The sequence below is a fragment of the Benincasa hispida genome, chromosome 2, assembly GCF_027475165.1.
Source record: "Benincasa hispida cultivar pf3 chromosome 2, pf3_genome.v1.1, whole genome shotgun sequence".
Lineage (NCBI taxonomy): Eukaryota > Viridiplantae > Streptophyta > Magnoliopsida > Cucurbitales > Cucurbitaceae > Benincasa > Benincasa hispida.
In genome coordinates, this window is record NC_143479.1 from 35,636,565 (window position 1) to 35,661,797 (window position 25,233).

At 36.1% G+C, this 25,233-nt stretch overlaps 1 protein-coding gene across 2 annotated transcripts; it reads right to left on the reverse strand.

Moving 5' to 3' along the window:
- Positions 1 to 3,067: 3,067 nt before the first annotated feature.
- Positions 3,068 to 20,356, reverse strand: LOC120071184 (neuroblastoma-amplified sequence protein). 2 transcript variants are annotated; one of them, XM_039023294.2, is made up of 12 exons: positions 20,008 to 20,356; positions 19,811 to 19,859; positions 19,200 to 19,367; positions 18,588 to 18,789; positions 18,255 to 18,472; positions 16,373 to 17,372; positions 15,079 to 16,052; positions 8,302 to 8,387; positions 7,825 to 8,184; positions 6,347 to 7,547; positions 5,963 to 6,228; positions 3,068 to 5,871 (listed from the first exon to the last, which is right to left on the reverse strand). In XM_039023294.2, exons 1-12 carry the CDS (start codon positions 20,089 to 20,091, stop codon positions 3,271 to 3,273), a joined length of 7,209 nt encoding a protein of 2,402 aa, XP_038879222.1. In that variant the 5' UTR covers positions 20,092 to 20,356; the 3' UTR covers positions 3,068 to 3,270. The 2 variants fall into 2 exon arrangements, with proteins under 2 accessions (XP_038879222.1, XP_090167440.1); XM_090311314.1 differs by lacking the exon at positions 18,588 to 18,789 and having other exon boundaries at positions 20,008 to 20,352.
- Between the last annotated feature and the right edge of the window lie 4,877 nt (positions 20,357 to 25,233).

The following is a 25,233-nucleotide window of genomic DNA, read 5'->3' on the forward strand; positions in this document are numbered from 1 at the left end:
CATTATCATCAATTTTGCTTTATCTAATTCTTTTTCAATTGCTTTAACTTTTTGTTACCAGATTTCATTTTATCTAAATCTTTTTTCATTAGTTTAAACATGTTGTTATTAGCTTCAAAATGTAATATAGAGTTAAACTTATTTCCAGTTTGCCCTCGATGGGCTCTAAAAATTAATTAATATACATTTACAGAAACAATATAATTGTAACATGAAGTTATGAGATTAACTAATCTACATTTACACATGCAGTGTAATTGTAATATGAGTTATATGATTTTAACCTTCATTTTTTATGTTTCATGATTTAAATTAGAGATTCTCCCTGATTTTTCTCCAACAATATCTATTTGAATCTATCTTTTGTTATCAAATTCTATTTTATTCTTTTTTCTTTATTATTTGTTTATACATTTTGTTATTATAATAATTTTTTTTTTTGTATATTATTACTATTTATATACTTTATACTTTTTAAAATATAATTTAGTGATATAACAATATATCATTGGTATATAATATATATTTATATACCTATTTATTATTTTGATAATATTTGTTTTATTTTGTTTCATTTAAAAAAAACCTTATTTATAAAGTTTCGATATATTTATAATTTATGAAAAAAAATCTAAGCTCTTTCTGTTGGGATAAACACTCTAATTGATTAACTTTGGGCAGAAATGAAAAACATCAAACATAATTTAATGGGTTTCAAGAACATATCTTTGAAGAACCTTTGAAATCTCGATTTCCAGCTACTAAATCCACCAAATTTGTATACAAACCACCACAAGATTTTCCTTACTATTCTCTTGGTACTCTAGATTGAGTTGTGAGACTCAAAATAAGCTGAAACCAAAGGAAACTTGGAAACTTGGAAACTTGGAGAATGCTCACTACAACAACCCAAAATGAAGAACACTTTCTTCTCTTGAATTTTTAGGAAAATTCAATCTCGGTTTCATCACTCCAACTTCACTCCAATCTCTTCAATATATTACAGACTATCATGCAAAGAGATTGCTACATGGGATACAGCTCATGCTTGGAGTTATTGAAGGTTGAAGATAATGGGTTCTTTGTGAGCTATTTTGAAGATGGAGATGGAAAAATCCATTTTCCATTTTGTGTTTTTCTATTTCCAAAATCCATTTTTTAATTTTAAAATCATATTTTAATTCTAAATCAAAACTTATTAATTTTATGAAGTAATTTCACAAATTAATTTTCTAATAAAATTAATAAATAATTATTTAAACAATTTAAATAATTTTAATTAATTTAATATTCAATATTAAATTAATTTGACACAAATCTATCTTCATATTTTTAAATCATATTTAAATATATATTCTCCAATTCCATGATTCTAATTTGAACGTTTCAAATTAACTTATCACACAACTCTAGAGCTAATCCATTTTCGAGCTAGTAGGGAACCTCATGGACCTACAGATCATGGGCTCCAACGATCCGAGATTAATCGGCTAAACTCATTAGACCGATCTAACCCCCATTCGTTAACTAATAGGTCACTCCACTAAAGCCCATAGTTGAACTTCCCTCACTATAGATATATTATGTCCACTCCATATAACCATGATTAGTAAGTCAACCCTTCACAGGTTGTTCGTAATAACGGCTGGGTTAAATCTCTATTTTACCCCCAAAATTACCTCTTGTTCTTTAAGTCCCATTGATCCCGAACAATTGTTTTGTGATCCAATCAACAAAATCGAGTCCCTCTCGGGTCAGTGAGAGGGCGGGACCCCTTGTTAAGACCCAGAATCAGCACTTAAAGGAACAACCTCTCTACTATCCCTAAAAGCGAGTAGGAGCGAATTCCATCTTGTACCTTATGTCCTCAACTATCTATCCGGTCTTACTCCTGAAATAGGAGGTTTATTGAGTCGGCACTGTTGAGCCAACCCTCACCTATGCAAATCTAAGGATAATTCCAAATAAACAAGAGTTCATAGTTAGCTCAGGATTAAGGCTACTTAGGTCATCGCTTTGAAATAGTCAGTCTTAAATAGTAAACAACGCTATAAAGTAAGAGTGACTGATTTCGTGGTTCAATCTTGTACAAACCTTTTTGCACAAGGACACCTTCACTCCTTATGTCGCCACATGAACGAATTAGGATCACTTCGTTTGTAACACTTTACAACTCCTTGTAACAACTACATAGCAGGCCGCATCCAATAGTGTTACTAGAATAAGGTACCCAACCTTATTCATATACTATAGATCATTTTGACTATTTACTCGAACCTGATCCACCTTTATGACTCCACATAAAATTCAAGTACTCACCCAATAGTCAAGGGACTTTCAGGTTTATTGGATTTCTGTTAAGCAAAACATCTATTCAATAACTCCTTATTGAATTTTCAGAATAAGTTCCATTGTTTATACCACGAGTTTTACGACATAAAATCCAACGCTTTTCTCCCTACATATTTTTAAAAAAAATTTAAAAAAAAATCTAATTTTATTTTACCTCCCTCTTATCCATTCTTTTCTTTCTCTTTTTCCTATTTTCCATTTGCAACAAGCTTGTGGTCATAACATCTCCATAACCTCTCCTTTAAAATCTATGCTAGCATATCCTCCTCAGCTCAGTCACATCTTGGGTCACCTCCTTTAGAACCTTCCATTCTTTTTTCTCTCACCATCATCTTGCATAACTGTCAGATCTTCTTTTGCTCAGCGCACTAAAGACACACTATCATGGTTGTTTATTGAAGCTGTCACCTATTGTTTCTCGGTGATGACCATATTGGTGAGTTTTTAGATTTTCGAACCATTTCTAGGATTTTGACCATGCTATTTGTTTTTTAGTTCTTGGCTTCTAGAAGTTAGAGTGTATTTACAATTTTCAAGTTGTTTTTAAAATATGTTTATTTGTATTCAATTTGTTAGTCGTTGGAATAGTTTGGTCATTTACCCATTTGTATTTTTTATTATTTAAATTCATTTTGCTATTTTTCCAATTTTCAAACATTTTTGCCATTTTTTCAAATGAAACATTAAAGTTTGCTATTTCTCTTGTCAGCACAAATTTTAACCTCCATATCACCTTTTTTATTTTTGTGTGTAGTTGGAAACCAAATGCCTAAAATACAATATAACTCACTTTGTTCAACTAAATAGCAACGTAATACGCTCAAATGGCAAACTGACAGTGAAGTTAAAACAAACATTTGGCTTCAATCCCAATCTGTATTGCTTTACTCTTAAGGAATACTTCTTACAGAAATCGTCTCAATTTTGAGATAGCGACAACAATACGGTTTCGATTAGGCTTCCCAGCTTCTCTCTCAACCTGGAAACAGCGTTCCTCAAAATTTCAGGTACCAAATCCTCCATGTCACCAGATTCATCATTCTGTACCGTGTGGAGGAGCTCCCTTTTCAAATATGTACGAAGACTGGCCTCTGCCACGTTAACAAGACGAACAGTGTACATAAATTTCGTCACCATAAATGCAGCAAGAACAGGCTGATCAGCCTTTACGAGCTCTGATATGAAGATGGGGAAGCCAATCTTCTTAAAAATAAGCAACTCTCTCCTATTTTTATTACTTACATTCCACCCTTTCTGTTTGATGCATGTTAATTGGTCATCTTGAAAGTGACGTGAAAAATTTCCCACCAGATAACAGAGATAGGAGAAAGTGTTATCATAAGAAGCATTGGTGAGAATGGTTGATACAATTCCGGAGGATAATATAAGCAATAAAAATTCAAGGTCTCCGCCCAATTCATCTGAGATTCCGTCTAGTTTCAATTTGCTTTCAACCGCATTCAGACTATGCAATCTTAATGCTTCATAAGGTAACAAAGCCGCCAATTTCAAAGCAAAAAAACAATCTTTATCGACCAAAATGTGGCTCAGGGTTTTGGCATCATCTTCATCAAGCAACATTCCACAAGATTTCGAAAGCGATTCATCAATCAATCTCAACACATCCTTAGGCCGAGAAAGTGAAATGAGTTTTTTGAAAATTTCAGTCCAACAAACATGTAGAGGGTGAAGTGTAGGGGCAGGGGTAGTCTCGCTCCCTTTACTCGCTGCCGGTTCCACTTCCTGAAAATTTTCCCACCCTTCATCCCAACCATCTGCACTCCAGTCAATTCCTCCACTGGCTGCTACAGAGGCTTGAGTTTCATCTCTCTCAATCAGGAAAAGTCCTTCCCATTCTGCCAAAATGGCCAGCAAACTATCCGCATGGACATCCGTAGTTGCAACTGCACACAATTCCATGAAGCAAGAAACTGTAGTCTCAATGCTCAAAAGATCATCAGTTGTAACTTCTAAGCTAGGTGAGATTGTTGCTGCAAGCTGAGTTGACTTCAAGGCAACTAAAGTACTTGTAAACCTGCTAGAAGTATCTTTGTCGTCTAATGTTGTTGGAATACTTGTTAGGTCGCTCTCCTTGGTTGTATACTGGAACTGGTCCCAACCTTCCCAAGGTAAAACATTATACTGTAAATCAGACGAGAGACCTTTGATATTTCTGCCTGTAATATACTGCATAAGCTCTAACACATAGACACGGACAGAGCTTGGTAATTGCAGATTATCGGAGAACTCCACCATTTTTTCCCAAACCTTGCCTCTGGTACTTCTTAAATTCTCCAGATTACCTTCTAATCTACTGAGTGAGGATAATAGATAGTGCAGATTCTGGTGCTCATGGGAGTAATTAACCAAGTCGAGTAGAACAGGCTCCAATATTTGCAGGTATACACAAGAAATATCCTGGACCCCAGTCTCAGTTCCATAAGCGAAAGCAGTGGGATATAGTGAAACTGACTCAGACAACACCTGTTCTACAGCTCCAAAACCACAGCGAGAGAAAACCATCGCTCTGCAGAAAACAAAAGCTTCAAAAGCTGAATCATCTACTAAACCACATGTAGCATAGCTTACAATGGTGTTCCAACCCTCACTTGGTGAGACACTATCCTCTATAACCAATCTAATAAGAACCTTTAGACAACTCTTTAAACATTCAGCATTAGATTTCAAAAATTCACCTCTGGTTTCAGTTTTTCCCATTTCGTCCAGCAATCTAATATAAAAGTTTAGAAGGATGATGAGGCACTCCTGCCATGCCGAGTTATCAGGTATATCTCCGTAGTTGCTATATAGGGGTAAAATTACAGTGAAATACCGCTTCATAACATCCAAAGCATCTGAATGAGACAACAATCTAAGATAAGTAGAGCTCAAATCATAACTGTGCTCAAGTTGACTAACAAAAGCCTGAAAATTCTCAGGGCTTCCATTCTTGAAATCTATGTTTATTCTAGTCTCCAAGGTTGTTAATAGTTTCAGGATGTAGTGCTTATAAATGTCCTGGGAACATATAAGACCTTCCAGCTCCGGATCAGAATAGATACCAGCCAGGGTCTCCACCATTTGTGCCAAAACTTCTATATTACCATCATCAATGTGCAAGTAGATTTCAGCGCTGAAGCGTTCGAAATTCAGCCCACTCAATCCAGCAATATTTTTGAAATTGAGATTCTTTATCATGGCGACTCGTCTGCATTCTTGCTCGACAATTTTATAGAAATGAGCCAAACCCAAGCTGGAGGCTTCATCATGATGTGCCTTCTGTGGTAACCATTCACCTTTTTCCAGCTTCAAGTAGCAGTCAGCGAGCAAACCATATATACAGTGTAGCCGCAACTTATCAGTCCCAGCAATAGATGGGTACACAACTGTGGAAATAGTTTCAATGGTTTCTGCAGCACAACCAATAAGCTCCTCTCTGAATTCTGAGATTTCAACCATAATATCCTCATTGTTCCAAACCTCTGAAACAAGGATGGAACTTAGATATTTCAGTAGCACCTGCAGGAAAATATTATTTTGCATGGTTAAAATGAGACAATTGTCTTCTGTACTTGCACTTTAAGATATTAAAGTCAGCAAACCTGAATACCTCAGTGCGATTCATGCCATAGGTATTAGCTAGATTAAGAATGTCCTTCAAAATATGTTTCTTCTCCAAATTTACTGATTCAATTAAGGACAGAACGACGCTCTCAATGTAATAACGGTCTCCAGATAAAAACCGTGATGTTTCAACGCCAGGAATAATATTCTCCAACGTTCTAGAATGATCAGCTACACGTTTTTGTTCTTCTAGCTTCAGTTTCCACTCCCGCCAAAATGTTGATTCCACTTCATTACTTTTTCTACTTTGATCTGAGAACAAGAAAAACATGAAAGAAGTTTTCATCACATCTCAATGTAAATAAAAGGGAGCATTGTAAAAAGTAATAACAACAATCCATCAAAATATATAAAAAGGAAAGCAAATCACCAGAGTTAAAAGTGTTCTTTTCTTTAAACTTTTCAAGAAGCAGCTGCCTCCTTTGGGTTGGACTATCGCACTCAACTCCAGAGTCGTGCAACAAACAATATGTCATTCCCACAGTCATTATACTACTGGCTTTTTGGTAGTCTTCCCTCGTCCTTAATTGCTCTTCAAAAACTTCAACCCCATTGAAGGCATCCACGAGATTCAACAACAGTATACAGCAAGTTAAGTCTGCCTCCTTGGTAGGACATTCAATAACTGATTTTGCAAGAGAGGTGATCAAGCTGTCTTTAGGAACGAACCCATTCCTAGCTAACCATGACAAAATAGTAACAATAGCTTGTGTTTTCATACTCGAGTATTCTGTTCCTGCACCCAGTTTCTTAATTTCTGCACTCTTACTCAATTCAAGCAACCACGGGAGTTGCAAATAAGCAAATGACAAAATCTTTCCGTTCTCTCTCAGAAAGGTATCCAATTTAGTCCTATTTTCAATAGGTAGTTCTTTTGCAACAAAAAGTAGCCTATTCAATGTACTATCTAGAAAAGATTCTTGATCATCAACTAATTCAAAGCAATCTTTGAATTCACCAATATTTTGAATATTGTTTCCTTGAAGTGAGAGCAAATAATTTTGTACTGGAGGATTTGAACAATCTGATCCAGCCATCATCATTAATTTTGAGCATTGCCCTTGCATATCAAGTTCTTTCCATGCATGGAGGAGTTCAGAAATTGATTCCTCATCACAATGGCTCAAAGCAAAACCTAGTAGATGCTTTCGAGAATTAATATCCATATTCTCAAGGGAAGGACCTCTTGCTATTGCAGCACACAAATCCCAAACGGAGCCATGCCCTTTCTTTGTTAAACTAAGGCAGAGATCAAATGCCAATTGCAGATCACCAGCAACTGCAGCTTCTCTAGCTATAGCTTCTTCAACTGCTGATATCTCTGTTGTAGAGCTCAATCCGAGAAGCTTGCCAACCTGAATGAGTTCATCAACATGTATATAAGCTCCAGTCTGACTTGAAATTGCCATTTTTATTATCTCCATTGGATCTTTTATTTGTCTGAACTGCACGGGCAGAAGAGTCACTCCAAGGCTTGGTAGTAATTCTGTCAGAGCATCAATAATATCAACCTCCGCTTTGACATTTCTACTGCTTGGAAATATGTTGAGACACTCCTTTGCCTTCCAGACCTGTAAAAAGATTTTCCACGGCTATCATTCAACTAGTATCTACTACTTGGCAGGGGGGAATCCATAAGCAAACTCTGTGCTAGTTTAGTGTTACAATTTAAGTCTACTTCATTTAATGCACTAGTTTTTGCAATGTATAGGTTATTGCATTCTTATTCGTTACTTTTTTCAAAAGTACGAGATACAAACAATCGGCAAAAGCATGTAGTTTTGCAAAGACAAATTAAAGTCTCGGCTCTATGTAGTAACCTGATATATTGAAATCATGAAAACTTACTTCTGGACCATTAAGACTTGAAGCAGAGAAAAAATACTCTCTAGCAGCTTGAATGACAAGGTTTTCAGCCTTCTCTGCTGCCAAAGAGACTGAGCTGGTACCCTTTAAGTAGTTCCTTGCAAGCAAAAATTTCCCAGCTTTTAGCAATCCTCGGCAAAATTCTATCAGCATATACTCCAGGTCCAGAAAGGGAAATGCCTTCTCCCTCAGACACAGCATGTCACGCCACATATTCGCCCAATCATTGTCCGACCGACTGGATTGTCGACGAATAAACTTTGACAGTATAAGGCGCATAATTTGTTTTACACCTTTACCATCATCATTAGCTTCTACGAAAAAATGCATAGGCTTTGGCACCTGAAACATTAGAAAGCAAATTGGATATTGTTGGATTTAACATTTATTGGAAGAAAATAAAAAGTAAAGAGTTTCAGTTTTATAATACTAATCTCAACTTATGAGAAGTTTACCAACCTGGTAAAATGACAAAAGCCTTCCTGCTTCAACGTGGCCTTCTGCCAGCTTGAGTCTTCTTTTCAGATCATCATAGGATTTGGTGTCTGAAGAGTTTTTGAGCATAAAGCAATTGAGATTTAACGATTACCAATGACTTAGTTGTAAAATACAGCAGGCAGCAAAGCAAACAATGATGAATAATTAATGTGCAGATCAGATAGCTTTAGAATACAGAAGCAACATCAACATTGCATAACATTTGTGGAAAATAAACCTCACTACTACTAGGAAGGCATCATTTTGGAATCAGCAATTGAGGAATAGGAAATGAGTTTTTTTTTTGGGCAATACAGTAACATTTACCATCATTAATTGTAATTAGAATTTATAGGGGACCCAGGGGGAGGGGGGTGGCCAAACAGGTGACAAAGGCTTAGTTGCCATTTGTTGATTATTTCCTTTATTGTGAAATTTTATATTGTACTTATTGTATTATATTTGCTAATTTTGTATTTTGGGTTTTCTTTTTTCAACGATATGTCGGACACTAAGGCACCCATCATTTGAGTTTGCGACAATCGTGGCCATTCAACCGGTCCCACTGTCCAAATAACTACCATTGGACTCAATGGGGATAATTTTCTTCCTTGGTCCCAAAGTGTTCGGATGTATATTCGTGGACAAGGAAAGATTGGTTACATCACAGGAGAAAAAACCATTCCTAGTCCAGATGACCCACAAGTATTTTAAGAGTATGAATGTGTTTCTTTGGGAAAATCAACCTTTTTTTTGCCCAAATTTTCTTTAGGGGGAGATATCTAACCTTGAAGATAATTTTTGGGATACTTTATCTCTCCCAAATATCAGTGGTCCTGCAATTATGAGCTCTAGTCCTTCGATACCAAGTATGGAGAGTTCTTCTTCAAGGGGAGAAACACTACAAAATGACTCTACAAGTTGAAATCCTGAACTTCAGGTTTATACTAGAAGAAACTTGACTCAAAGAGTCCGAGATCAGACAATTGACTTATCACAAGACCAATCATATACTCCGATGAATGATCCTGAAGATCCAGGTATTAGACACTCTACTCCTATTTCTCCTTGTACTTCATCTCCTTCTAATCCTTTACCTGATGTCTCTGATCTTGATATTCTAATTGCCCATAGGAAAGGTACTTGTAAATGCACCAAATATCCCATTGAAAACTATCTTTCTTATCATAGATTGTCCAACTGTCATAAAGCCTGCACATCCAAAATAACCAACATATTTGTTCCAAGGAATATACAGGAAGCCCTAAATGATTTGAATTGGAAATTAGCAAGTGATGGAAGAGTTCAATGCACTAAACAAAATTGCACATGGGACATAGTCAAATTACCAAAAGATAAGAAGACGTTAGGATGCAAATGGGTGTTCACTGTAAAATGTAAAGCTGATGGTAGTATTGAAAGGTACAAGGCCAGATTGGTTGCCAAGGGGTTCACTCAGACTTATGGCATTGATTATCAAGAAACATTTGCTCCAGTAGCTACAATTAATTCTATTAGAATCTTGTTGTCTGTGGCAATTAATTTTGATTGGCCTCTTTATCAACTTGATATGAAAAATGCCTTTCTCAATGGGGATCTTGAAGAAGAGGTTTTTATGGACTTGCCATCTAGTTTTGAGGTGGATCTCGGGATTAACAAAGTGTGCAAGTTAAAGAAATCATTATATGGGCTTAAACAATCTCCCAGAGCATGGTTTGAACGGTTTGGAAAGGCCGTCACAAGCTATGGATTCAGTCAGAGTCAAGCTGATCATACTATATTCTATAAACATACTAGAAGTGGTAAGTTGGTCATTTTGATAGTGTATGTTGATGATATCATTCTTACAGGTAATGATGAGATAGGACTGAATATTTTGAAGAAAAACCTTGCTAATGATTTTCAAATCAAGGACCTGAGAACCTTAAAGTATTTCCTAGGAATGGAGTTTTCCAGATCTAAAAATGGCATTCTTGTCAACCATAGGAAATATATTCTTGACCTACTGAATTAGACAAGTTTACTTGGTTGCAAGATAGCAGACACTCCTATTGAGCAAAATTTAAAATTGGTTGTTGCAACTGAAAAAGAAGTAAAAGGAAAAGGAGGTATGTAGGGAGACTCGTATACCTCTCTCACACACGTCCTAACATTGCTTTCGTAGTTAGCGTAGTAAGTCAGTTCATGCATGCTCCCGAGTTAGTTCACTTTGAAGTAGTTCATAGAATTTTGAGATATTTGAAAGGTACTCCAGGAAAAGGTATATTATTCACGAAGCATGACCACCTAAACATTGAGGTTTACACTGATGCTGATTAGGCAGGAAGCATGACTGATAGAAGATCTACTTCGGGGTATTGCTCTTTTCTTAAATAGAAGAAATACCTAATTACAAATAAGGAAAGAATAAAATACAACAAATATAATACAATATAAACCTCAATACCCCGAAGTACAATATAAACCTCCCTTCTCAAAGTTCTTTGGAAATCTAAAAGTCCAAGGAGAGTTAACATCCACATATGGATAATACTTTTTGGCCATTTGAATTGCTCCTTGGTTCTGCAAAGAAAGCTTCATTCAGTCACCCTGCTGCCCTCAGTTTGTCCTCTATGTAATTCGGCAAGTGAAGACTTGCAACACCTCTTCTTCTCTTGTACCTTTGCAGAAAAGTGTTGGTGGTCCTTCTTTCAGTTGTTCAACTTTGTAGGAGTTTTTGGTGATAGTCTCAGAGGCAACCTCAACTATCTCCTTTCGAGCCCCTCTCTCCCAAAAAAGTCTCGATTGCTATGGATTAACATGGTCAAGGCTGTCCTTTCTGATATTTGGTTCGAAAGAAATCAGAGAATCTTTCACGATACTGGAAAAAATTGGGAGTTTCGGTTTGAATCAGCTAAAAGGAATGCTTCAGCTTGGTGCTCTTTGAACAAAGAGTTTGATGGTTTCTCAATTCAAGACATTTTCCTTAATTGGCAGGCTTTTATATTTCCAGCACCTCAACTTTTTTCAGTCCTTGTCTCGGTTTATCCTCTCATTTTTCACTAAAGTTGTACTCTCTCTTTTTTCTCTTCATTAGGCTAGGACGTTTATCTTTACTTTGATCTTTATGCCCTTTGTATAAACCTCATGTACTTTGGAGCATTAGTCTCTTTTCTATTACATTAATAAAGAGACCCGTATCCTTTTCAAAAAAAAAAAAAAAGAAACTCTTTCCTCCTAAGATTAATAAGAGAAAAAATAATGGTTTTTAGCACCCTTAGTGCAATAATTCAAAAGAAAGTAGACCTGCGATATTTCAATCTTCCAAGAGTATGAAGAAGTGGAATATGTTATTGAGTTGTTTTCACATAGTTTGCATGTTGGACTCATGAGCTGGATATAATATGACTATCTGCCTTGAGAGACAAAGGGAAAGCTAAAATGCTTTGGATGAATATAGTCAAAGCATTTGTCCTTTTTTTTAATCAAGGAAACAACACTTTTCATTTTCTTAAATGAAAAGAGGTTAATGCTCAAAGATACAAACACCAATGGCAAAAAACATAAAAGCATAAGAGACCAAAAAAATCCTAATATCAAAATGATAGCAAAACTAATAAGGAACGATGAAAGCATCCCAATTGCGATGGATATCTTTAATGGAGTAACTAGCAAACTTCTTAGAACACCACGAAGATCTCAAATGAGTCGATTCAAATCTAACATGACTGGAGCAAAAAAATTAGAGAAAACGCGTTGATTCCTCTCGAACCATAACTCTAGTGGAATAGCTTTATTAGCATTGATCCACAAACAAATGGCCTTCAAATTCGGATGAATTGGTCTTTTTTCATTAAGAAAATAAAAAGAGGCTAATGCTTAAAGATAAGAACACCAATTGCAAAAAAACGCAAAAGCATAAGAGACCCAAAAAAAAATCATAATAGCAAAATGATAGCAAAAACTAATAAGGAAAGATGAAAGCAGCCCAGCTGCGATGGATATCTTGAATGGAGTAATTAGCAAACTTCTTAGAACACCACGAAGAAGATTTCAAACGAGCCAATTCAAATCTAACATGATTGGAGCAAAAAAGTTATGGAAAACCGTTGATTCCTCTCGAACCATAACTCTAATGAAATAGCTTTAATAGCACTGATCCACAAACAAATGGCCTTCGAATTCATTATCGGTCCGATCAACAAATAACATTATCTCTCAATTGATTAGAGAAGACCCACTGAATTTTAATATCTCAAAAAGAGCAAACCAAACAAATACTCGAAGAATATACGATCGAGAGATTCCCCTGCCCTTAAACAAAGAGGACAAACCGAAGGCATAAGAACATGCTTGGGAAACTTTTTCTGCAAAACATCCGATGAATTGAGGCTTCTATTCAACATAATCCAAATCAAAATGTTAATCTTTCTCGGACTTTTTAACTTCCAAATAGCAGCAAAAAGAGATTTCTCCATAGGTGAAGAGGAAATCAAATGATTGTAACATGATTTAACCCGAAAAAGCCTAAAAAACTCCAAAGACCAGCTTTGATCATCTTCCAATGATTTTTTTTTTAAAAGGAACTTTTGGATATTTTTTAGAAAGGAAAGGATCGGAGGGAGATTTATTACATAGCTAAAGATCAATGCTCTTATTGGTGATCTTTAACATTGTTTTTTGTTTTTATACACCCTTTGTAACTCTAATTGAGATGCTTTTTTTGTTAACTCCTAAGCAGGGGATCCTAGAGATTTAATCTAACTTTCCTCAAAGCAGTGAAAGAGACTCCTTTAAAAAAAATTAAATGAAATGAAAATCTCTTTTTGGCAGCCGGTCATTGATAAAGTTCAAGATAAATTAGACAAATGGAGGAGATACAACTTATCAAGGGGAGGAAGAGGCACTTTGTGTAAATCGGTTTTGTCTAATCTCCCAACCTCCTACATGTCCACCTTTCTTATGCCTGAAAAAGTAATTGCTATCATAGAAAGAAAAATGAGAAACTTCTATTGGGAAGGTCACAATGGAGGTAAAATGAATCATCTAATCAAATGGGAGAAGGTCATAAGGGCCGAAGAGATTGAGGAATTGGCATTGGAGGCCTTCGAAACAGAAATTTGGCATTGCTAGCTAAGTTGGGTTGGAGATTTCTTAATGAAGACAAATCCCTTTGGACTCAAGTTGTAAAGAGCGTCCATGGTAGTAGCTTGTTCAGATGGCATACAGCAAGCAAATGTAGCCTAAGCCTAAGGAACCCTTGGACTAGCATTTCTAGATCTTGGATGAAAATTGAAGCATTGGCGGTCTTCAAGCTAGGCAATGGATGCAGAATTGGCTTTTGGATGGATCCTTGGATTGACAATGTCTTTGTATGAGCGCTTTCCTGGTTTATATAGAATTGCTATCAACCCAAAAGGATCAATAGCTGAACATTGGGACCATTCCCCCTCATCTTGGTCAGTTTGCTTTTGTAGACAATTGAAGGATGAGGAGATAAAAGATTTTATGACACTGCTTGGCCTTCTTCAAGGGGAAAAAGTGTCAAAAATACAGACAAGAGAATTTGGTCCTTAGAAGGCAGCGGAGTCTTTACGGTTATATCCCTCGTTAAACACTTATCATTTATTTTCCCTTTGGACAAAAAGTTAGAAAATCTCTTTGGAAAACCAAAAGCCCTCACCGAGTTAATATCACGTTGTGGATCATGCTTTTTGGTGCCTCTCTGCAGTTATGCAGAAAAAACTACCTTTCCACTGCCTTTCTCCACAAATATGCCCACTGTGTATGGCTGATTCAGAGGAGCTGCAGCACTTGTTTTTCAATTGTAGTTATGCGAGGAATTGCTGGTTTGGACTGTTTCATTTGTTCAATTTAAATTGGGTCTTTGGAAATGTCTTTCGTACTAATGTGTTGCAGATTTTGATGAGTCCCTCTCTAAAAAAGAAAGTCAAATTGCTGCGGAATAATGCGGTGAAAGCCTTACTGTCTGAAATTTGGTTCGAAAGAAATCAACGAGTATTCCATGACAAGCAGACCACTTGGATAGAGCGTTTTGATATCGTCCAGCTCAACACTTTGGCCCGATGCACACTTTCCAAGCATTTTGCAGATTTTTCAATTCAAGACCTAAGCTTAAATTGGAGGGCTATCATATTTCCAGATTTTTAGAAATTTCTTGAATGTATTTGTAGGCGTTTGTTGACTGTTTTGGGTTTTCTGGTTATCCCGTTGATGAAATTTTGTGTTTTGTGTTTTACTTTGTCCGGTAGTTGTGCACTTGAGATGTATTAGTCTTTGACTGGTAGACATATATATAGTACGAATTTTATTTTGATAATTGGAGATAATGAAGGTGCTAAGGGATGTCAACTTAGTTGAGATGCCCGGGTGCACTTCCTGATTCTTAGGTTCTATTGTTCTTTGTTTCCATATTGTACATTGAGCTTTTCTCTCATTTGATTATCTTAATGAAGACCATTTTTTTTCAAAGAAAATAAATAAATAAATAAAAGGGGGAAAAGGCTGGGTAGAGTTGGGGGACTGGATTCATTTTGTGAAATAATAATGGTGTACTCTTCCCACTTCTTTTTGTAATTACAACTCCTTCACGATAGATTCAAGCTGGGTGGTAAGCTCACTCAGTTTTTTTGCATACTTTAGTACTTTCCAAATATCAAATGAAAATCACAAATTCTTACAACAAAAAAAGAGGAAAAAACGACTAGCATAAAACTTGCATAATGGAATAAAAATATGATACCGATGAAGTTAAATCACCTTGCATTTGAGGTAGTTTTGACAAAATGCTTGCCATGGTACTCCATCTATCAGTTACAGTAGATAAATATATGCACTGCAATGCACAGTCAATGGCTTCGACCTCATTTCTAAAAAACTCACTAGTTTCAAAGTCTCTGCACCCTTCTTCAAAAACCAATTGGCATATCTCCAACTTATTCTCCGAAGCTATTTCCTTCATCCATTTAACTAGAAATGACTCAGTCATATCATGGTTACCCAAAAAATTAGATTCTTCTTGTTGACCTTTAGGAACTGAGGCCATATCAGCTGATCTTTTTCTCATGAACGGAACTGCTTTTTCAACTAACCTTCGGATTACACTTTCCTCATTTGTACCCTTCAGCATCAACTTAAATTTATCATATGAAGACAACTGCTCCCAAGAAACAAGATTAGTGCAGATATTTTCATCGCTTCCTTCCGAATAAATCAGCTGGTGCAAGTAACTGACATCCTCATAAAATTCTTGTAATTCATGAATACCTTTCCGATTAGCACAATCAAGCAAGCAGAGACAATTGTCAAGCTGGCCACTCAAAGTATCAATGTCTCTAGCTCTTTTCATGAACCACATTGCAAGTTCACTAATTGAAGGCCAGATAAGTCCCAGATATTTCTTGACAATAGGTTCAGTCCTAATCTGTGAACTAAGCTCATGATTTTCAGGTAATTTCATTATAAAGTTCAACATATTTTGACATTCAACCCAGTCCTCTTCCCTCACTGCAATGCTAGTAGGAGGAGACCTTCCAGGAAGAAGCTGCAAATAAGTCTGCACAGGAACTGTTTCAGGAATAGCAGATAAAATTTCTAACAAGAAAGGACTCATAGAATATGCGTGGCGCTTGAACAAGAGGTTTAAGGCCCCAATTTTTCCATTTTTTGCAAGATTGATAGCAGCTTCCTTGATAGGCTTCATACGGAAGCTACTATATTCCTGCACAGAAAACCTGACGAAGTTGTGTTGTCAAAACTGCTAGTCAAAATAAGTTATAACAACAATGAAGCTTCCTAAAGAATGCAACACAGGTATGCAACAGAAATGAGTCACAATATCTTATAGTGTTCAAAAGTACAACCAATAATCATGGAGCATGAGATGGGGAACAGCGTATCATATCCATAAATCTATTACAGACATGATATATCTGCAAATCTATTACTTGGTCAAAGACACAGACACTCTTTCTTGTCAAAAGCAATGAATAATAAGGCTTGTTGTCAATAGTCAGCATGGAATAGTATTGAAATATTTCTCAAAGCATAATACCTGCCCATATTTATGCCAAGATATGTTTCCAGTCTGTCCTTAAATTGCAATAATCGGAGTCTAGCCAGGCGGAAACTCCACATTTCATTGCTTTCAAGATCTTCTACTTCAAGAAATTGGTAATGGTTGGTCAGTTTCAGTCCATAATCAAGCATTGCCTTTACAATATCTTCTGCTGGTCCAACTTTTTCAATACATTCAGAAAGGATGAAAACCTGATCCTTTATCTTTGACAGATATGCATTCATTTCATTAATTCCTTGATCAGAATGCAGCCACTGTGACTTCAGAATTTCATCTTTATCCAAGCCATAAGAATCAGCAAAGATTAAGGCATCTTGATACTTCTGATTTCTAATTAAGATATTGTACATTTCCAAAACAGATCTCTGTGTGAATGATAGCAAGCTCCACTCCAACCGAGAGATGTCAAAATTATTAATTGACTCTTCCATCCTCTGATCCATGTCATGCAAGTCACCATGTTCCTTATATTTAGCTGGATCTGACATCCCTTTATTTTCTAAACACTCTAAAAGAAAATTTTGGCCTTCTAACTGCTGTACCCTTTCTATGATAGGCCTGGAATAAATAGGACTGTCCTCCTGAACTTCTATACCGCTGAGGATGTCAATCATAGCAACAAGACCACTTGTCTTTGCAATTGTAAGTATATGATCAGACCACCATGTAAAATCCAAAATGTCATTTAGCATCCTATTTGTTCCATTTAATGTCTTATCTGTCGCCTGAGATTTGTATTTCTCTGGAAAAGAAAAGCTTGAAATGGTAAAGTGTTCCCTATGTAGATTAAAAATGTACAATTGTCCTGTCACATCTAGAGTTGCAATGAATTGTGCCTTCGGTGAAACTTGCAGCTTTGAATGTGATGTTTGACCTTCATATCCTTTTGGTATAGAGTATAAACCGTCAAACTGAATAGAATATAACAGCTCTAATTCAAATATCCCACTACGCCAAAGAGAAAGATAACAGGATCCTGGGAAAAAAAACATTGAAAATAACTAAATAAACAAGCCGTCTGGTTATACTTAAATACACACAATTTAAAGGATGCACAAATCACGTAGAATGTTCCACTTCATAGCAGAAAACATAACATGGAATGTCAATAAAGGTACTAAAATATCATGGCCACAATATGCAACTGAAAAGAGATGTTAAAGAACCAAACTGGTAAGAGAAAGAGAAAGAGAAAGAGAGGGAGATGAAACTCTGACTGAGAAAATACTGAAGCTTTATTAGAGTTATCACAATGTCGGGTAAAAAAAGGAAGTAAAGAAAGAAGGCTAGCAGAGAAAATTGATTGGCAAGCATTGGCAACATGGAGAAGACTAGACCCTTCTCTAGTGTACAAGTTCACATAATAAGTATAGGCAAAGAATTCAGAAGGGTCTCAAACTCTCACGTAAAGCAGGCAATCTTCTACTATGGGGAAGCAAACCTATAGGTAAAAAGTGGTAGCTTCTATTTAAACTGATGCTAACATGTACAATTAGTATAAAAAGAAACCATACAAAAATAAGAGGAAAGAAAGATAATTCTGAACTGCCTCTTCATAGAAATTTTTCTATGTTGCAGTTATTAAAAAAAACGATACAGCACAGAATATAAAACTTATGATTCATTTTCCTAGAAGAAACTATAGAAGAGTAGTGGTTGTATTTTTTTTTCTTTTGGATAAGAAACAATTTCATTGATGTATGAATAATCCAAAGGATGTACAAAAGATCTCTATCAAAGGGAGTACAAAAGAGTAGTGGTTCGATTATATCTCATTATTTTCTTTCTCACGTGATGGTGGCTTAGAAATCAAGCATAAATTTTCTTTTCAATAATTCAAGAATGTATGATATCATACCAGAGTTTCTCCTTGAAGGTATAGAGGTGCTAAAATTACCAACGATGAGGAACAAAGAAAGCTCAGGATAATAATCAAAGCAGAAAACCCTGTTTGGAAATTGGCTCTTTGTAGTCAATCCACTGTTTGAGTGTGCAGGGGGAAAAGATAATGTTGGCTCTTTACTGATCTCCATTTGCCGAATAGAACCATCTGATGCAACAATGAAGAAGGTACACCTGAAATATAGAGGTTGGACAACTTACACGTTGATCAAAAAATGAAACTAAAAATCCCAACTAAATACTACACAAGCCAGAACTTCTTTGTAGCCAATCTTGGATAATTGCTTACAAGTAAGATCTTTGAATATCAGAATCCTCCTTTGCAATCAGGCCTAATATAGGCAGAGAAACTTTTAATCGCCTCCCTGTAACTCTTGATATTTCTTCACCGTTTGATTTGATAAAATAAATTGTATCGGTATCATCAATGACTCCAAGAACATTGCAACTTTCGGACCAAGCTCCCACAGTGAATGAAGCAACATTGGTTTCTAATGCATGGGACAAATGAAAACAATACTAGTTTTATTTTCAACTGCTTATTCAACTATCCATTATTACTAATGAAAGACATCATCTGGTTTGGATTTGGAAATAGGTTCCAGAGAATAAAGTAAGACAGGCATAGTAGCATAATAGCATAATACGTCTGGGAAAATTTTAAAAATTCAATTAAAATATGGAAATAAAATGGAAACAAATGAGAAAAGGAAAGAATAAAAAAATAATAATAAAAAACCCGGAATAAACATAATCCTGGATGTACGTGGTGAGTAATTGAAAACTCATTTGCCAGTCCTTTACAAAGTAGATGACTGAAGCCGATTGAATTTGACAATTTCTAAAAGTAGTCACATGTCAAAAAGAAATTTGCAAGAAATTTTCAGAAGAAAAACAATACCCAAAAAAATGCCAAATGGGTCCAAGTAGTCATCTTCCTTCCGCAATATCGTTATCTGATTTCCTGCAGCCACCGCCACATGTTCCCCACTTGGAGAAATAAATAACGATACCGATCTTCCTACTCTATGCGGTTGGTTATAACCAATCCATTTATCCTTGAGTCTGCCTGCCACGGCACGTATCAGGAGAGAAGTAAGAATTAATTCATAGAATGTCTCAAAAGAATGAACATCATCTAGAAACTCAGTCTTCACGTAACAATCAAGAATCAACATCTTGAATCCAAGTGAATTGAAGATCACAACCACTTACAAGATACACATCCTTCAACAATAACTTTTGACTTCTATAGGTACCAACGTCAGATACAATGAACAACATCTTAATCAGTTCCAAAAACAACTCTTATTCATCTTAACTTGAATTGATCCCCTAAAGGCCGATAAGCAATCAAATAGGTGAATTGGAATAAATGAAAAGTAAAAGCTTTGGAAACTGATTACTCTACTCAAGCTCGCAATTCAATTGAGCAACATGCCAATATGTTGAGAGAAACATAAAATTACTGGTCTGAAAAAGAAAAAAAAAATCCATAGAAATGCAACATACCTCCAATGCGAAACAAAGAGAGGAAGCTCCCTTTAGCACCCTCGTTTGCCTAAATGCAACACGAAGAAATACCCATATATGAATTTAAACAACAAAGAAATGCATTGCAGAAAAAGAAATGGAAGTTTAGAGAATTGAGCTTATAGACAGACTTCAAGTCAGGGAGAAAAGTTAGAAGAAAGGAGTTGAGTAGAGACCTGGTGAGGAGGATAGTTGGAACGGAACGGTCTTGAAGCGTGACGACGGGTTTCGTACAGTACTTTCAGTTGAGACTCCTCCATGGCCAAATTTGTCTGCAGACCGGAGATCGCAGACAATCAAAATGGGCATACGGAACAATTTCTCTTGAACTTAGTCCATGTTGCGGAATTGCAACCGGCGGATCCGGGTGTGACCGGAAAGGAAATTCGCAGGGAGAGGAGCGGCCGGCGACTGGGTAGTACGACGGAGAGAGGCGGAGGAGAGGGAAGCACGAGAGAAATAGGGACGGGGGAGATGGGGATCACGGTTGCGTGCTTTTGTGCAGATTTTTCATTATTTTTGTGTAAAAAGATCAATAAGGATTTTTTATATAAATCGCCCATTTGGGAGGTTGAAATAAAAAATGGTCCCAATGGAAAAAGTAATTGAAAGTGATCTTCTATGATATTATCCACATGTGATTTTATTGAGAAACATCCCACGTGTCTGCCACACCAAGAAATTCGATCCTTGATTACCCATCACTCGATCTCCGATGCATGGTCACTTGATACTCGGATCACTCGATACGTGTGCACTTCATACGTGGATACTTGACCATAGCCACGTCATACTCGATATTTGATTAATGTATACTTGATCATTTTGAACTTCTTGAATTCTTAACCCGTTTGAAGTCCATTGTTCCACCACTTCAACTCATTTCTCAAACTATTCTCTCTCGTCTTTTGATCTTATATCCCTCGACTACTGCACCTATACACTCGAAACTCTCTCGATTCTCTCTACATCGGGTAACATTCTTCTTTTTGTTTATATTTTGGCATCATTCATCTCTTTGTTTATTATATTATGGCATCATATTCCTCGATACTCGACCGATACGGTTTTCATAACTTGCACGTTAGGTTGGAGCTCGAATTTTTCGTTTTAATTTTATATTTTTTGTATTTCAGACCGTCTAGAGTTTAGGGTTTAAGTAGGATAAGTCATGTGTTAGAATTAGTAAGCATACAACGCAAGAATTCAAGATCATTAAGCACTCTAATTCATTAATATTAGCATCAAAATCAGTAGATTCATGAAATAACAAAAAGGTTTCAGAAATACTTTTGATGAACTCCTTTTATTCCTCCAAAAGCTTGTGGACCACCAAAGAATATTTCCTACTATTCTCTAGAACCTTAGATTAAATTGTGGGATTAAAATGAATTGAATTGAGAGAAGAATGAGGAAGAACCCACTGAAAATTGAAGAACTCTTCTCCAACCCAAAACCTCACCCTAATCCACTCTGGCATGGCCTAATTTCTTAGCATTAAAGCTGAACTGTATTCCATTTCTTCATGCAAACAAATTACACGAGGGGTGGATAGCTCCTCCTTGGATATTCTTGGTGGAATTGTGACACAAAGTGGGAAACCCCACTTTAAATGAAAAAACCCAATTTTCAATTCAAAATCAATGATTTAAAATTGATTTAAAACCGATTATTTGAATATTCACTAAAATTCAATTTTAATCTAATTTTTCAAAAATGAAATTAAAACAAAATTGATTTTCTAAATTTGAATCTTCACAAAATTCAAATTTTTAATTTTTAAATTTAATTGATTTGATTGATTAAATAATTTAACTAATTATATTAATTTAATATCAAATATTAAATTAATTAGACACTAATTCCACTACCATGAATTTCTATTCATGAAATTAATATTTAAATCAAATTTAAATATTATTTGATTCTCCAATTTCGTTAAATTCGATAATTAAACATGTAATTATTTCATATATAATTACTAAATCCCTTAATTTGGATTTGAACGTTTCAAATTTTTCTCATCACGTTATTCTAAGGTTTAATTCGTTTGTAAGCTAGCAGGAAGACCTAATGGACCTACAGATCATGCACTCCAACGATCCAAGAATAATTGGCTAAACTCTTTAACCTAATTAACCACCATTCTAATTACTAGGTCACTCCAGTAAAGCCCAGTAGTTACACTCCCCTCACTGTAGATATATTGTGTCCACTTGATATAACCATCATTAGTAAGTTAACCCTTCACAAGTTGTTCATAATAACGACTGGGTCAATAGTTGTTTTACCTCCAATATTACCTCTTATTCCTTAAGCCCCAATGATCCTCTAATAAACAATTGGTTTGAGATCCGATCATCAAACCGAGTCCCTCTCAGGCAATAAAAGAGTGTGGCCCCTTGTTCAAAACTTGGATTCAACACTTAAGGGAATAACCTCTCTACTATCCCTAAAAGCGAGTAGGAATGAATTCCATATTGCACCCTATGTCCCCAGTTATCTATCCGGTCTTATCCCTGAAATGGAAGGCTTATTGAGCGAGCGCTATTGAGCCACCCTCATCCATGCAAATATAAGGATAATCCCGAATAAACAAGAGTTCATAGTTAGCTCAGGATTAAGGTTAAGTTACCTAGATCATTGCTTTGAAATAGTCTGTCTTAAATAGTAAACAACATTATAAAGTATGAGTGACTTATTTCTTGGTCCAATCTTATGCAAACTCTTTATATAAGATGCTCGAATTCCTCATGTTTCCACATGAACGAATTAGGATCACTTTGTTTGTAGCACTTTATAACATTTGTAACATCTAGAAAGTGGGACACATCCAATAGTGTCCCCATAATAAGGTACCTCGCCTTATTTGTATACTATAGACCATTTTGGCTATCTACTGGAACTTGATCGACTCTTATGTCTCTACATAAAGTTCAAGTACTCATGTAATAGCCATGGATCTTAGTTTATTGGATTTTGATTATTTCTAAAATGAAATGAGTAATTTATATATTCAATAACAACTTTATTGAATCAAACTTCAATAACATCTTTATTGGTTAACAAAATAAGTTTATTGTTTACAAACCCCGAGTTTTAGGACATAAAACCTAACAAATAAGATGGAAAATCAAACTGAGACTCATGTATCGTGTATTGAGTAAGGGACACTATGTAGCATGTATCGTGTATCTGCTATCGAGCAATCATGTATCGTATATCGTGTATCGTGTATCAAGTATCGAGTATTGAGTTTAGTGCATCTAGTATCGTACATCGTGTATCATGTATCATGTATCGAGTATTGAGTATAGTGCATAAAGTATCGTACATCGTATATCGAGTATTGAACAAAATGCTTAATTTCTGGTGTTCTTTGTTATTTTGTGCAATATGGCTAGACAATTCAAGATTCCTTCCCAATATCATTTCCCAGGCCAAGCGACCAGCCTATCCTCTCACATTGGGGCGGCTAACAAGATTGTGAAAGATAAGCTTACTCCCACTCAGTTTGCCCTCTTCAAAAAGACAATATTTGGGCGATTCGTGGACATGGACATTATCTTCGACAGTCTATTGATCCACTACATTCTATTAAATGAGACGATAGGAAGGATGCAATGACCTTCGATTTGAATGGTATGGTTGTTACATTCTCCAAAGAAACTACCTGTTGGTGAAGGGATTGTAGTGGTCACCTAATCCAATAGTTGTGATGAGGGGTGAAGCACTTGGATCACTGCATAGTAGGTACTTCAAGAATGATTTTGCGAGGGACATTAACATTAGTATCCTAGAGACAGTGTACAAGGAGATGGAGTTTGATAACGATATGGATGCTATGAAGATGACATTGGTCTATTATACTGAATTGGGTATGATAGGGAAGGAGAAGACGAAGGCCAATATTGACAAGACATTATTAATTGATTTGGAGGATTTAGATTACTTTAATTTCATGGATTGGGGAAACATGCTATGGGAGAGGACGTTACTTGGACTACAAAGAGGATTGATAGCAAGACAAATAACTATTAAAAAAAAAGTCCAAGAACAATAAGAATTACATTGTGAAGTACAACCTATCAGGGTTTTCTCATGCATTCCAAGTAATATTCATTCATTGGCCATACGAGATCTACTTATTTTAGTTACAATATGAATTACTATTTATTCTTGTTTTATAATTGTGTATGAATTATGGTAGGTGTGGACATATGAGATGACATCAAATTGACTGAGTAAACATGTCGTACCTCGATTCTTGAGGTAGGAGTGTATATACTCACCACCGACCAAAACAATACAACAGACATTTTTTAGTCCAATGAGGTTAGTGTATTACATCAATATTTATTTGGATTTAAGGTGAATGCCACATATAGCTAATAAATTCTTTGTTGTTTTGTACAGACAAGGATCACACCCACACCACTCATCATGTCAGATAGGGAGAGGCAGTATAAGGACATTAAGATTGATGAACAACCCATAAACGAGCACATTGATGTTGAGACGAGCTCCTCAGAGACACATAAATCACATGACTGACTACGAGAATCACGAGCATCGGTCTCACGAGCTAGAACTCGATGAGCATCAGTCTCACGAGCTCCCTACTGATGAGCGTGAGACTCACCCTCATCATAATGAGTCTCACGAGCTCCCTACTAACGAGCATGTGCCTCTAATTGAGAAGCAAGTGTCGTCTTAGCTGAATACATTCCATCTAGAGCTCATGAGGGGTGTGGGCATTCATACATCATTTTATGACATAGACCACAGAGTGTCTATGATGAAGCATAAATTGGATGATGCGGTCAAAGTTGAAAGATGTGAAGTCTGACTTAAGTGTCCTTCAGACCGGTGTACAAACAATCACTAGCTTACTGCAATCCTTGTGTCAGGTACATAATATTATATCGAACTTGTTTTAATGTAAATATATAACATGTAGTGTTTGCTCTAATGTACTTCGTAAACGATGTAGGGTTTAGGTGTGGATTCCACCGAGACTAGTGACCTCATTCCTCCAACTTCCATTAAGTCCTGTGACCCCATTCCTCCACCTTCCACCAAGACTAGTGTCCTCATTCCTCCACCGTCCACCGAGTCCCATGACCCCATCCATCCACTATCCACAGAGTCCATTGATCCCATCCAACCACCATTCACCAAGCCCATTGATCCCATCCAGCTACAATTCACCGAGCCCATTGATCCCATCCCTCCACCATCCATAAAGTCATTGACTCCATGTTGGATTAACACTAGCATGCAGCGGAAGGGAACAAGATCCAAAAGTACTCTAATTCATTAATTTTGGTTGAAAAGAAACATGTTAAAATAGAGTTTAATGGATTTCAAGAACATACCTTGGCCGAACCATTGAAATCTTG

Excerpts from the sequence above, each read along its gene's own strand:
- LOC120071184 (XM_039023294.2), bottom strand. The coding sequence starts at position 20,091 with ATGGAGGAGTCTCAACTGAAAGTACTGTACGAAACCCGTCGTCACGCT. Across the intron at positions 19,368-19,810 it reads CTCTTTGTTTCGCATTGGAG|GCAGACTCAAGGATAAATGG; the intron begins GTATGTTGCATT and ends GTGCCGTGGCAG. Across the intron at positions 8,185-8,301 it reads GGCTTTTGTCATTTTACCAG|GTGCCAAAGCCTATGCATTT; the intron begins GTTGGTAAACTT and ends CTAATGTTTCAG.